The 14,777-nt window shown below is 38.5% G+C and overlaps 1 protein-coding gene across 1 annotated transcript in view; it reads right to left on the bottom strand.

The window, feature by feature from the left end:
• Positions 1–5,982: 5,982 nt before the first annotated feature.
• Klc (kinesin light chain) overlaps positions 5,983–14,777 on the bottom strand; it is a gene marked incomplete in the record, with an annotated part of 131,379 nt that continues 122,584 nt past the window's right edge. Inside the window, 2 exon segments of the mRNA XM_070102101.1 lie at positions 5,983–8,274; positions 14,478–14,532. Of these exon segments, the coding sequence (XP_069958202.1) occupies positions 14,528–14,532 (5 nt within the window).

Raw genomic sequence — 14,777 nt, 5'->3', positions numbered from 1 at the left:
GTTTAGATGTCTCTCCAACTGCCAATATTCCAAACCCCTCCCTTAAAGTGCACACATTGTAATTCCCATTTCCAGGACTCAAGTCCGGCTAACCAGATTCCCTGAATCTCTTCACAAAATATTACCCTGTGTGCCTTCCTGTTAATCTTTTATTTTTACAGTTCCTTGATAATGTGAGAAATCATGAAAGCACATGGAATTTCACTATTTTCTCACAGTGGTTGTTCTGCATGTTGTGATATCACCTGTTTACTGTGCTCTTATTGCACATGATTATACATTATATATATATATATATATATATATATATATATATATATATATATATATATATATATATATATATATATATATATATATATATACAAACACTGATCTCTAGCGCAAGCTGGACTCCAACAAAGGACCCCAATGGAAATAAGTCACTCTGACTTTTTTGGGTTATCCTAGGTTCTCTACACATATGCTGCTATGTATGATAATTCTATGTAACTGTATTTGTGTATACCTGAATAAACTTACTTACTTACTTAAGGTATTGGTCCAGTGTGGTGAGAATGGTATAGCACTGCGTACCTTGTTCCAAGGTTCGTAGGTTCGAGTCTCCTTCAGCCAGAGATCAGTGTTTTTATATATATATATATATATATATATATATATATATATATATATATATATATATATATATATATATATATATATACTATATATATGTATCACGTGGCAAGGCCCACTCATGGAAGTACATAAGTCATTCCCATAGGGTAGACCAGAGATTTAGTAATGGTGTTGATGTTCTTGTACCCAAGTATTGCACATGTGTCTGATTTGTCAACATCTTGGTATTATATATCTTTGATCTGTAGATACTTTTCCAACACAACAGTGCCACTTCTAAGCATTGCCCTACATTGTAGACTGAGAACGGCAGGTTACCATACAATAGAGCAAAAAACTAATGTGAAAGCCCTGGGAGTGATAATGCCAATCTCGCTTTTAAAGATCACAATGTATCTACCACATCTGCTAGGAAAATGATAGGATGGATAATGAGAATCTTCAAAACTAGGGATGCCAAGCCCATGATTCTCTTCATTATTATTATAATCAAAAAGAAGCACTAAGCCACAAGGGCTATACAGCTCTGCTTGATTGTCTTCAAATAGCTTGTTCTCTCTAGGCAGGAATATTGATGTACACTAATGGCCCCTTTCAATGCAGGGAAAATTGCAGACCTGGGGAATATACAGAGAACTTTACAGCACATATAAGTACAATAAAGCACTTAAACTACTGGGAATGGTTGAAATTCCTTGATTTGTACTCCCTGGAATGCAGGCGAGAAAGATGCATGATAACATACGCTTGGAAAATCCCAGAGGGACAAGTCCCAAATCTGCACACAAAAATCACTCCATACGAAAGCAGACTTGGCAGCAGATGCAACATTTCCCCAATAAAAAGCAGGGGCGCCGCGAGTATGCTAAGCGACAGCACAATCAGTGTCAGGGGCCCAAAACTGTTCAACTGCCTCCCAGCATACATAAGGATTACCAATAGACCTCTGGCTGTCTTAAGGCACTGGAGAGGCACCTAAAATCAGTACCTGACCAGGCAGGCTGTGATTTGTACATTGGTTTATGTGCAGCCAGCAGTAACAGCCTGGTTGATCAGGTTCTGATCCACCATGAGGCTTGGTCATGTACTGGGCCACAGGGGCGTTAACTTCCAAAAACCCCTCCACATATACTCCAGGTATTACAGCTGTTGAGGGTTAATATAGCTACATTGCTCAGATATTGTCTCCACCTGTGGGCAGGACAAACATGTTTCAGTTTTGGTGATAGATGTACCTCAAGCTGTTCTTGTAATATAGTGTGTGAGATGATGACAGTCTCATACTGTAAATTGAGAAAGGAATGTTTTTGTATTGTGATGAGGATGTACCTGATAGTGTGGATATGAGACAGGTTGGTGGCCTGTTCTAAGTTATTTATGGTGGCAATGTGCTATCCACTTAGAGCATGGAAAGAAACATTTTGACTGATGAAGGTAACAAATTCCTTGACAAAATGGTTTGTAAGGTGAGCCTCTGGATTTGTTGGTTGATTGGGAATGAATTTTGTCTAGTGTTGTTTTCAATATACAGGAACAACGAGTGAACATTAAAATGGTATAAAATACCGACAGGTTGTTAGGTAAGACACATATGCAACAGTTAGGTATCTTTATTTCGAAACGTTTCACCTACACAGTAGGCTTCTTCAGTCGAGTACAGAAAAGTTGATAGAAGCAGAAGATTCTTGAAGACAATGTAATCAGTCCATCACCCTTGAAGTTTTGAGGTGGTCAGTCCCTCAGGAACAACACAAATATCCTTCGCACACACAACGAAACTAATGATGTTTTTGTTTGACTTCGACCATTAACCAGTCACACAGAAGCACAAAGTTGAGGGAATCGGTATATATAAGAAAGGGGGGCAGGGCTGGTAGTAGCAGAATGAGAGGTGACAGTATAATTGTAATAGTAGAGGTACAGGTAATTTCTGTAGGATTATTATTATAAAGGGGAAGCACTAAACCCGTAGGATTATACAGCGCCCGGGGGGGATGTGGAAGGCATTCAGGCTTAATTCGGGGAACTGGAGCACAGATCCAATTCCCTAAATCAAGAGCCCCTCACCAACATCAAGGAGCCTTCCCTGAGGGGAATTTCTGTAGGAAAACAGATTTCCGGTGGGTGTTTTATTTTTGGAACATTAGTGAGAAGGAATGCAACTAGAATATCAGTATGGTTTATTGTGGCAAGGTTTTATGGCATGAGACTTCAAGCCAGTCTGTTTTGACACATGAACAATCTATAAATTGTTGTTCATTATGGAGGAAGTTTGTTTTATAGTCACTGTACAGTGGGGATCATAGGTACCAGAGGGTACATGTACCTACTGGTACTGGGTTTAGGTAACACATGACCCAAAAACCATTGGGAGTTTTGAGGAGAGTCCATAGCTGTGATGGGGCCATTAGAGGGTGTTGCAGTCAGTGGGACTCTAGGAGAATTAGGTAATGTCTCATTCATCACAAAAAATAAAATGGTCGGGGACAGCACTGAGAATATTATTTATTATTATAATCAAAACTAAGTGCTAAACCCACAAGGGTTCTGAGAATAAGAAACTACATACCCACTCTAAGCCATGATCACCTCTGTGACAGTGCTGGTCTTCCTTGGAAATCACTCCGTACCCTACCTGTTGTACATCAAGATGCCACCTCCAGAATTCATAGAGCAAGGCTTAGCAAAATAAATCTGTTTGGGCAAGAGCACCTACTGTGCAATTTTTCAATTATTAATGACGGCAGATGAACCAGAAAGAATGCCAGAAGTCATATACTTTCAGTTCCTACTCCTGGATCTGCAGGCAACCTTAAGTAGTACTTCCACCAAGAGGTCCTACTAGATGGCCACGTGATATCTTACTTGAGGGTTATCTAACATGCTCTTTAAGATGGTGCAATTCCCATAGGATGAATTGACACAACCATTATCAATGCTAATTGCATTAGAACAGAGTCAGTTGAAATTTATTTTCCATCTGTGTGGTTGAATTTTGCAAAGTGAAAAGTATCCTCACTAATGAAACCAAAAAGAGTAAGGTATTTAGATTCAGTCTGGGGGAAGATAAGAACAAACAGAATTTCTTGGACCAATCCTACTGAAGCTACCTTCATAATAAATTCACTGAAAAAAAAAAAAAAGACATGGTCTGTTCACTGACTTTTGGAAAGCTTTTGATACAGTAGACCACAGCATCCTGCTTTTCAAATTAGACCCTTATGGTATCAGAGGGCATGCTCTTGTATACCTACTGTGTGAATGATCACTCGAGCAAGTGCCAGACAACACACACCTCTACTCTTCAAAAGTTTAAACTTAACATGCAAAACACTCACTCATTCTACTGTGCATGCTCGATATACAGATTATTATAATAAAAAAGAAACGCTAAGCCACAAGGGCTATACAGCTGGATATACAGAACAATCCCTACAAATAGAAACCCAGCTCTGAAACTTTTTTTGGAGAGCTGTAACAGAACTCACAGGTATAATACAAGAATGCCTCAATGATATCCCGTTTTCAGCTAAATCTGAATAAACGCCCAGTATACATAAAAGGCCCCAAAATTTGGGGCCTTTTATGCAGATTATGTATAATCTGTCAGCCAGATTATTATAACGTAACTAAGCACTAAACCCCAAGGGCCATACAGCTCTACTGTCAGCCAGAAGATTCCATAGATTTCCATCTGCCTACCTCTTCAAGGCACAAATATATTGTCAAATATACTATGTTAAACACATCTATAAACCTGCTTGTTGTGTTTACATCCATTATTCATCCTCCTGTACTTTTTTTCTACTCCCAAATATTATGTTACGTTACTATCTCTTCACTTTGGCATAACTGTTGTAACAAGAGTTTGACATAGAATTTTCATTATACTTTTTTTTCAATATCCATATTACTTAGATTCTCATTGTCATTGTATTCCTGTCCTCTCATTTGAACATTGCTATTCTGAAGATTTTTTGCCTAGAATAATCATTGCATTGTAATTTCATAAATTATTCCATGCAACTGTTGTATTTTCCAACACATAAGGTGCACTTTTTTTTTTCCTCAAAGTGTCTTGGAAAAATCATACTGCACCTTCTGTGCTCAAGGGTAGGCTTTGGGATATGCTTCAGCAGTTGTTTACTAACGTTACATTACAGCTGCATGGAAACATTGTCTTATATGCTCGTGCACCTTATTATTATAATCAAAAAGAAGCACTAAGCCACAAGGGCTATACAGCGCTGCAGTCGTGCACCTTATATGCCAAAAAATATGGTGTATGCAAATTGTCAATTACTATATTTTTTTTATCTTTACTTTTAGCTTAAGTAAATACCTTGTACTAGACCCATTAGAAAAATTAACCCTAGTTCTAGTCTAGGTCCCTCCCCTCTTCAGTTTTTTTTTGTGTCCAAGGGATGTTTCTTGATCTAATAAATTGGACCTTTTCCCATTTCCTTGGATTAAACCTGAATACATCCCATTTCTCCAAGCACTGTGACCTTGGGTCTGGCACTTCCCCATGAATGTATTCTTACAAATGTAATGTACATATACATGTTGTACATGTAATGTATATGTTGTCCATTAATTTGAAATGAAGTCATTATCATTATATGCATTGCCATGGTGAAAGGCTCTAAGACATGAGGCAGAAGGTGAAGGCACCATGTACCTCTGCTGCCACAGTAGAGGTAGGCAAGACTTACGAGAAGCAGCGAGGAAAGTTGAGGTAGTGAAAGCAATCAATTTCTGAGACAGTCTGCTCAAAATGGACACAGATTTAAGAGAGAGATCTTCAAGGTAAGTGACTAACAGTTGTAAACATAATTGTTACTGCACATTAATTGGGGAATGCTAAACCTCTTATTACTACATTACCTCTAGGTGTTATACAGCACCAGGGCAATGGAGAGCAATCAGATACAATCCAAGGGAAGGGAAGGTAGTCCATTCTTATTATAAAACTAAGTGTTAAACCCACAAAGGTCATACAGCACTGCAGGGCTGGGTATGCTAATGATGAGATATACAATGATCGGAGACCAGTGAGGGTTAGGAGTACTCAAAAGGTGAAGTTAGTAAGGGTTGCAGTTTGTGCTAAAGAGAAAATATAATCAAAGTTGGTGTAATAAAGTGATTGCTGATGAAGTCAAAGATGGAGTCTGCATCAGAGGTAGGGCTTTCAGCAGGGAGGTCAGATGAAGTGCATTAGAGAGGAGAGGTAAATTTTGTGACAGGATTATACAAAATAGTTGGCAGTCAGTTTTCTTGGAGATACAGGCTATAGTCTGGCCATGTCACACCTTTCTTCTGTGCAGATAGTAGAGGTTTTGCTGTATCATAAATAAAAGTCAATTAAGCCATCAAGTTGTTTATTGATAACTTTTCTACACTGGTTGCTGTGTCACTGTGGGAATGCACAGACAAAAGCAGACATGAAGCTAACAAAAATTTAAGTTGTGAACATTCAGACAGCTGAGATGTTGGAACCTTTACAGCTTCTATATCAGATGCAAGAGACTGAAGATTCCCGTACCACAACCACGTGTGCACAACACAGCCGATTAGTGATACTGACAGCACAGCATGACTTTTCTCACTGAGCTTGTTAAAGGCTCTTATTGTCCCAGGAAATTTATATTTCTTAAAGTAATCTTTGAGACAATATTTCCAAATAACTGATTATTATGATTATTATCAACACTGATACCAGATCACATATACCAGGTTTACTAGAGTCACAGCTTCACTGGAAACAATAACTCCAGATATCACAGGACATGCATAAGTTTTTTGTTAGTAGTTATAATGCATACAGTCCAAGTTTCACCAAATATAACTGACAGAATAAAATGGCATTACCTTTACAAATTATTTAGTTAATTATTTTTTTGTACAGAAAATTAAATTACCTTTATTACATAGTATAACATCACAAAAATTTACAGATTATATTAATTCTGATCAGCACACCAGCTGTCAAATTAACCAACTTGAAACAAATGCATAAATATGACATAAATAAAAGACTAGATATCTATCAAGATCATCCTGGAATGCAATATCATTTCCTTGGTCAACAGCAGCACAATGATTACTGTATTTGAAAATTACAATATATTTCCGCTCTCCCGGTACAGAAACACTGAATCGCAAGATTTATATTAAATATAAATTCTTTTTCACATGCACACCTCTCGCTCAAAAGATAGCAGTTGAGTTCAATAAATTACAAAACGGAATAGCTTGACCATTTTGTGGCTATACATGTGCAAGAAATCAAAATGAACTGCAATATAATTATGATAGAATGTAGACTGGTTAAAATTACTGCCAGGGGTCAAGATGATTACTTCTGAAACATGCTAAGATGAGGCCTTGAAAACTATATGCATACTATAGCACAATATGTAGTTAATGTTCCTGGTAACTACACTATACCAGTCAATGGATTGTAAATGCAGCTTAGGCATCCAAACATTGCAGTGTCAGTATTCTCACTACACAACAAGACACCCACATTCTACACTATGCTTAAACTTTCCAAAATTTATTCCAGAGAGATCTGATCTTAACAACCTACGTACATATTTGTTACCTAACCCATGCATATCTCACAGAATTAAGGAAGTTTCTCTAAATTTCTGTTCTTGTTTACACTGGAAGACCAAGCTGCCACCTGCTACTAGCAAGATAACTTATGTAGATGAACTTATCACTTGAGGCTTAATGTTTCCCATGATGTTTACAACCTGTCCTCACTGAACCTACCACACTGCTGCTGCTGTTTAAGGTACGGCAAAATAAAGTGCTATAACGTTTTTAGAAGACCCATAATCCCCACTGCCACTGATAGCACACACACAAAACCTCATCAGTAATTAATATCTACAATATATTGTAAGCCTATGTTCACCAAAATGAAGATGTTATGTACCTGCACATAATGAAATTGTATCATACTCTAATAGTTGTGAAATGGGGAAACAGACACTAGAAAGAGATGGGGCCCAACTAAAATATGATTATTTTACCAAGTTTTATCATATATACACGTGTATGTTTGTTTATTTATTTACTTTGCATACACACACACACACACACACCAAATAAATAGCATAATAAATTTTAAAAGATTTATAAATTCAGTCCATTGAGCTTCCACAAAATCTGTCTCAGCAAAACACTAGTGTTACCTGTGTTTATTTCATAGTTTTACATTAAATTATTGATTTGTTAATTTTTGTAAAAATTTTCATGGATTGGTGTCCAAAGATGAAGGAGCAGTTAACTGTTTAGTAGATGACAAGGAATTACCTATATTGCTCACAAAAATTATCCTTAAATTGAAAATATTCAGCCTAAATTTTAATGGTGGGAAACTAAAGCTGCTGTTGTGGGTAGCAAATTATGTTAACGCAGAGTAGAAGGTGCTGAACAGGCGGCAATTTGAACGAGTGCATGGTAAGCATGTTTCTGAAAATTCTTGGAACAGGCTTCACTATCAGTGATCATGGAGAGAAGGCAGAGGAACAGCAAGCACTGGGGTAGTCTCTACCAAAGGCCGGCCATGGCAGAAGCAGCTGGTCAGGAAAGGTGTTCAGAACTGACTGCTCGACCACGTAGAGCTAGGGGAATCTGTAGAGACTGGAGAAAGGTGTTGAATTATGTGTATTTTTTCTCACTGGATCATACACCTTTCCAACAGACATGAACTGACATTTCCATATATGCATGTCTAAAGAAAATATAGTATATTCTAAATTATTATTTATTTTATTATCACACTAGCCGATTCCCACCAAGGCAGGGTGGCCCGAAAAAGAAAAACTTTCACCATCATTCACTCCATCACTGTCTTGCCAGAAGGGTGCTTTACACTACAGTTTTTAAACTGCAACATTAACACCCGTCCTTCAGAGTGCAGGCACTGTACTTCCCATCTCCAGGACTCAAGTCCGGCCTGCCGGTTTCCCTGAACCCCTTCATAAATGTTACTTTGCTCACACTCCAACAGCACGTCAAGTATTAAAAACCATTCGTCTCCATTCACTCCTATCAAACACGCTCACGCACGCCTGCTGGAAGTCCAAGCCCCTCGCACACAAAACCTCCTTTACCCCCTCCCTCCAACCTTTCCTAGGCCGACCCCTACCACGCCTTCCTTCCACTACAGACTGATACACTCTTGAAGTCATTCTGTCTCGCTCCATTCTCTCTACATGTCCGAACCACCTCAACAACCCTTCCTCAGCCCTCTGGACAACAGTTTTGGTAATCCCGCACCTCCTCCTAACTTCCAAACTATGAATTCTCTGCATTATATTCACACCACACATTGCCCTCAGACATGACATCTCCACTGCCTCCAGCTATACAGCACTCAAAAAAATTATAAGCAGTGTGGTATAAATCTAGACTTCGGACTCTGAGAGTTTCTAGAATCAGGCATGATTTTCGTCACTCTATACCCACTAATCTGGAAGGAAGGAATGTTAAAATTTAAAAAGCACTAGGACTTGATAATCATACCATGGTCCAATAAAAACCTCACACAGCTACATTAAGCAAACTACATATGCATGCTATAACATACCGAATGATTAAGGTACACAACCACTACACACACCAATAAATTATACATACAGTGGTACCTCGAGATACGTACCTAATTCGTTCCAGAAGGGTGTTCGAGTGCTGATCTGTTCGAGTACCGAATGAATTTGTTCCCATACGGAATAATATAAAGTAGATTAATCCGTTTCAGACCCCCAAAAATACACTTACAAAAGCATTTACAAAAACACACTTATATAATTGTTCAAGTTTGTATCCCGAGGTACTACTGTACTTTTGAAATTAAGGTATCCTGCATAATGAAAAAATACACTAATTGATGATACAAAGTGCTCTAACCTGTATAAAATACACATACATTTTCAATTCATAAATCTTTACACAATTTAATTTTTTCATGACAAAAAATGGCAATTTACACCATGTTTACAGCAGTCCTTCCTTTTTCTTTAAGTTCCACCCACTCCAAAACATGAGCAACCCATATAATAATTAGAGGGAAGCACTAAATCTGTAAAGGTTATATGGCACCTAGAGAATGGGAGACAAGAGTTGAATCCAAGGAAGGGGAGGACAGGTCCAGATTCTTGAATTGAGAGTCCTTCACCAGTGTGAGAAAGAGCAGCCCATAAATTGGTTGCTATGTGGCAACTAAAGGGGAGATTATTCCTACATTTGTCATTGCTCCTATCACACCTCTCCTCAAAATAATGCATATAAAGTCCATAGGGAAGCTGTGATTTCGTGTATAGGGCAAGGAGGAATAACATCTTGTAGGAGTGAGGAAGAGCCAGTTGTGAGTGTGGGGGAAGTTCGTGAGGCAGTAGGTAAAATGAAAGGGGGTAAGGCAGCCGGGATTGATGGGATAAAGATAGAAATGTTAAAAGCAGGTGGGGATATAGTTTTGGAGTGGTTGGTGCAATTATTTAATAAATGTATGGAAGAGGGTAAGGTACCTAGGGATTGGCAGAGAGCATGCATAGTTCCTTTGTATAAAGGCAAAGGGGATAAAAGAGAGTGCAAAAATTATAGGGGGATAAGTCTGTTGAGTGTACCTGGTAAAGTGTATGGTAGAGTTATAATTGAAAGAATTAAGAGTAAGACGGAGAATAGGATAGCAGATGAACAAGGAGGCTTTAGGAAAGGTAGGGGGTGTGTGGACCAGGTGTTTACAGTGAAACATATAAGTGAACAGTATTTAGATAAGGCTAAAGAGGTCTTTGTGGCATTTATGGATTTGGAAAAGGCGTATGACAGGGTGGATAGGGGGGCAATGTGGCAGATGTTGCAAGTGTATGGTGTAGGAGGTAGGTTACTGAAAGCAGTGAAGAGTTTTTACGAGGATAGTGAGGCTCAAGTTAGAGTATGTAGGAAAGAGGGAAATTTTTTCCCAGTAAAAGTAGGCCTTAGACAAGGATGTGTGATGTCACCGTGGTTGTTTAATATATTTATAGATGGGGTTGTAAGAGAAGTAAATGCGAGGGTCTTGGCAAGAGGCGTGGAGTTAAAAGATAAAGAATCACACACAAAGTGGGAGTTGTCACAGCTGCTCTTTGCTGATGACACTGTGCTCTTGGGAGATTCTGAAGAGAAGCTGCAGAGATTGGTGGATGAATTTGGTAGGGTGTGCAAAAGAAGAAAATTAAAGGTGAATACAGGAAAGAGTAAGGTTATGAGGATAACAAAAAGATTAGATGATGAAAGATTGAATATCAGATTGGAGGGAGAGAGTATGGAGGAGGTGAACGTATTCAGATATTTGGGAGTGGACGTATCAGCGGATGGGTCTATGAAAGATGAGGTGAATCATAGAATTGATGAGGGAAAAAGAGTGAGTGGTGCACTTAGGAGTCTGTGGAGACAAAGAACTTTGTCCTTGGAGGCAAAGAGGGGAATGTATGAGAGTATAGTTTTACCAACGCTCTTATATGGGTGTGAAGCGTGGGTGATGAATGTTGCAGCGAGGAGAAGGCTGGAGGCAGTGGAGATGTCATGTCTGAGGGCAATGTGTGGTGTGAATATAATGCAGAGAATTCGTAGTTTGGAAGTTAGGAGGAGGTGTGGGATTACCAAAACTGTTGTCCAGAGGGCTGAGGAAGGGTTGTTGAGGTGGTTCGGACATGTAGAGAGAATGGAGCGAAACAGAATGACTTCAAGAGTGTATCAGTCTGTAGTGGAAGGAAGGCGGGGTAGGGGTCGGCCTAGGAAGGGTTGGAGGGAGGGGGTAAAGGAGGTTTTGTGTGCGAGGGGCTTGGACTTCCAGCAGGCATGCGTGAGCGTGTTTGATAGGAGTGAATGGAGACAAATGGTTTTTAATACTTGACGTGCTGTTGGAGTGTGAGCAAAGTAACATTTATGAAGGGATTCAGGGAAACCGGCAGGCCGGACTTGAGTCCTGGAGATGGGAAGTACAGTGCCTGCACTCTGAAGGAGGGGTGTTAATGTTGCAGTTTAAAAACTGTAGTGTAAAGCACCCTTCTGGCAAGACAGTGATGGAGTGAATGATGGTGAAAGTTTTTCTTTTTCGGGCCACCCTGCCTTGGTGGGAATCGGCCAGTGTGATAATAAAAAAAATAATAACTTTAAAATTAGTAAATACTGTAACACACAATAATTAAAAACTTTTCGTTACCATAAAAATATGAAAAACTGGATGGAATGAGTATAGAGGAGATGGATGTATTTCAGAGTGAACATGTTGGTACATAGTTTGAGACAGTGAACCTTAGAATAGAGAAGAGAAAAAGAGATAGATGGTGTGTCGAAGCATTTGTCAAAAGTTTATCTAATGGAAGCAAATATGGAAATGTACCAAATCATAGTGATGCCAATGCTTTTAAATGAATGTGAGGCATGAATGGGCTTTATTCAGTGCAGTGATAAGGCTGGAGGTAATGGAGCTGTCAAGTCTGAGAGCAATGTGAATGTTAAGTAGAGAATACAGAGCATGGAGATTTGAAGACTGTGGGATTACCAAAGGTATAATTTACATGGTTTGGGCATTTAGAGGAGATGGAGCAAAACAGGATGGCTAAGAGGGCAGAGTATATATACGTATATCTGGGATAGAAGAAAGGAGGGGTAGGCATGGTCCCAGAAGGGTAGGAGAGAGGGGGAATGAAAGGTTCTGAGTGCTAGGGGCCTTAACATCCAACAGGCTTGTGTGAGCAGGTGAAGAAAAGTGGTTTTATGGCTTGAACTGAAGTTGGAGCATGAACAAAGGAATTCAGGGAAACCAATTAGGCAGACTAGAGTCCTGAAGGTGGGAAGTACAGTGTTTGCACTGTAAAGAGGGTGAGGATGCTGTATTTCATAGGGTTATTTGAACTGTGCTGTCAGCACACTTCTGGCAAGATGATGATTGAATAATGATACGTGTGTATCCTCCTAGTAGGAGACAACCAAAACAAAATTTACCTGCATTTTTAGTGGTATGTGCACATATGAAACTGAAGTTTTTATGTCAAATTTATGCATTTGTAGTAAAAGTATGTTTAAGAGAAACACTGATAAATCTACACTGTTAAGTGGGAAGAAACTCTCACTAGTATTGGAAATGTGCTACCACTACTGCAGGACACAGAAGCTAAACAGCTGAAAGCAAGGTACAAAAACTAACTTTGTATTTTTTTTTTTTTAGTTTAATTCGTTAAAGTTTGGTATATTATAATTTTCTCATTTTTAAGTAAATTTAAGGTTGAATATTGTTCTTCCTGAAATTTTAGCTTTCCTCACTAATTCAGTTGTATTCACAAAGCCTTAACCTGTATGGGTCATGGCACCATTGTGCTGGTGTTAAGAGAAATACACAATGAGGAACGAATAAATGAGAAAGTCATAGTTGGTGCCATAAGGAGGGGCAACTATACTGAAGGCATCAGAGCATTAAAGGGCAGACTGGAAAAGATATCTGTGCCCTTTAGTCAGTGAGACAAGGCAGAAATGGATACACTAAGTTAAAAAAAAAAAAAAAAACAGTGCGAGGGTGAAACACCAGTAAGCTCCTAATGCAGTGGCAGTACGAGAGAAATTATTAGGGGCTTAATTTATATGGATTATGGAATGGTATCAATCTCAAAATGTGGGATCTAGATTATAAGTACTGTAACTTGAGAGGAAGCAGAAGAGACAAGAAGCTGAGAGGAGTATCAGTATTGGCTAACTCTGATGGTATAAGTGGGCATTTGCTAACTTGTAAGGCATTGGTGGGCATTGGCTAGCTTTGATAGTATTGGTGGGTATTGGCTAACTTTGATGGTATCGGCAGGTATTGGTTAATTTTGATGGCATCAGTGGGTATTAGCTAATTTTGATGGTACAGTATTGGTAAAAGTTTTGGTATTATCCCATCACTAGTTATGAGTGGGTAGAGTAAATGTGCTCTCTCTCTGTAGTAAAGTTCAGCATCTGATGATTGTATCAGTCATGGACGTCTTTAGGATCTTTATTACATTTGAAAATGTATAGTCTTGGATCAGTTCTATGGCCAGGTCAGAATTTATGGAGAGATCAGAATCTGTGATACAATCAATATCTTGCAGAAAAGCTATCATCTTATCTATCATTTCAATTTCTGTAAAAGAAAGTGCAGGCAAACTTGGAAGGAATGGTAGAGGTTTGCTAATGATGGGTTGGATCTAAAGAACAGGATCTTAGACTTTTCAGAGCAGTCTTAGATTACGTAAGATTTGTCAGGAATTAGGACAAGTGTTTCCCAATGCGGGTCTTAGTCATATGATGACTCGGTGCTGGAGCTTTTGGTCATCTGACCGAGGCCTTTTGCTGGCTTACTGGTCTACTCTTTAAAAATTATAGTTATGATTATAACCATGTACATCAGAGCAGTCATCAATGGAAATTGTTGAGAAAGACCCAGGATATTCAAGGAGTGAGGTGGAGGATGGGGATGTGGTAACCATTCTACTATAATCCTAGCAATGTTGAAGGGATTGGGTAAGCTGTATCGTCAGGAAAGTAGGGCACTGAAGAATAGAGATTAGAAAAGTCATACTGTACGTCTTGACTAAGAATTTTAAACAGTGGAATGCACTATAACCATTTTATGCTTGAACATATTCCCTATTTAGATTTTCCTCTTCAACCACCAAGTCTGGTAATGCATATTTAAAACAAATATTATACTCATATATTATCTTCACTGAATAACATTTAATATTCTACTTTCTGCCTCTTAGAGACAACTAATGTATAGCATTTATATTAATAAGCCATTTTGACAATGTATTCCCTATTAACCTTTTTCTGTTACTCACCTCTTTTCGGTTTTCTTCTCCACTAAGAACGGACATTGAACTTGCCCGTTTCATTCTGAAACAAAAAAAAAAATGAAAATAAGTAATTTATTTTAATTTATTCTTACAAGTTTTTTCCCTGAAATGAAAAATGCATCATGTTACCTCTGCTGACCTTGTCATACATGTACTGCAACTTTAAAAAAAATTACAATTACAGCACTGAAGTGGAAAATTAACCTGCATTATGGCTAAATTAAGCATAATAGATTATTTATAAATGAGGCACATCTTCACCACAAACCAAGCTGTGTGTGCCAT

Source organism: Cherax quadricarinatus, chromosome 80 (assembly GCF_038502225.1).
Source record: "Cherax quadricarinatus isolate ZL_2023a chromosome 80, ASM3850222v1, whole genome shotgun sequence".
In the NCBI taxonomy this organism is placed as follows: Eukaryota; Metazoa; Arthropoda; class Malacostraca; order Decapoda; family Parastacidae; genus Cherax; species Cherax quadricarinatus.
Note: the sequence above shows the minus strand (reverse complement) of the source record. Positions and strands in the feature narration are given on the sequence as shown.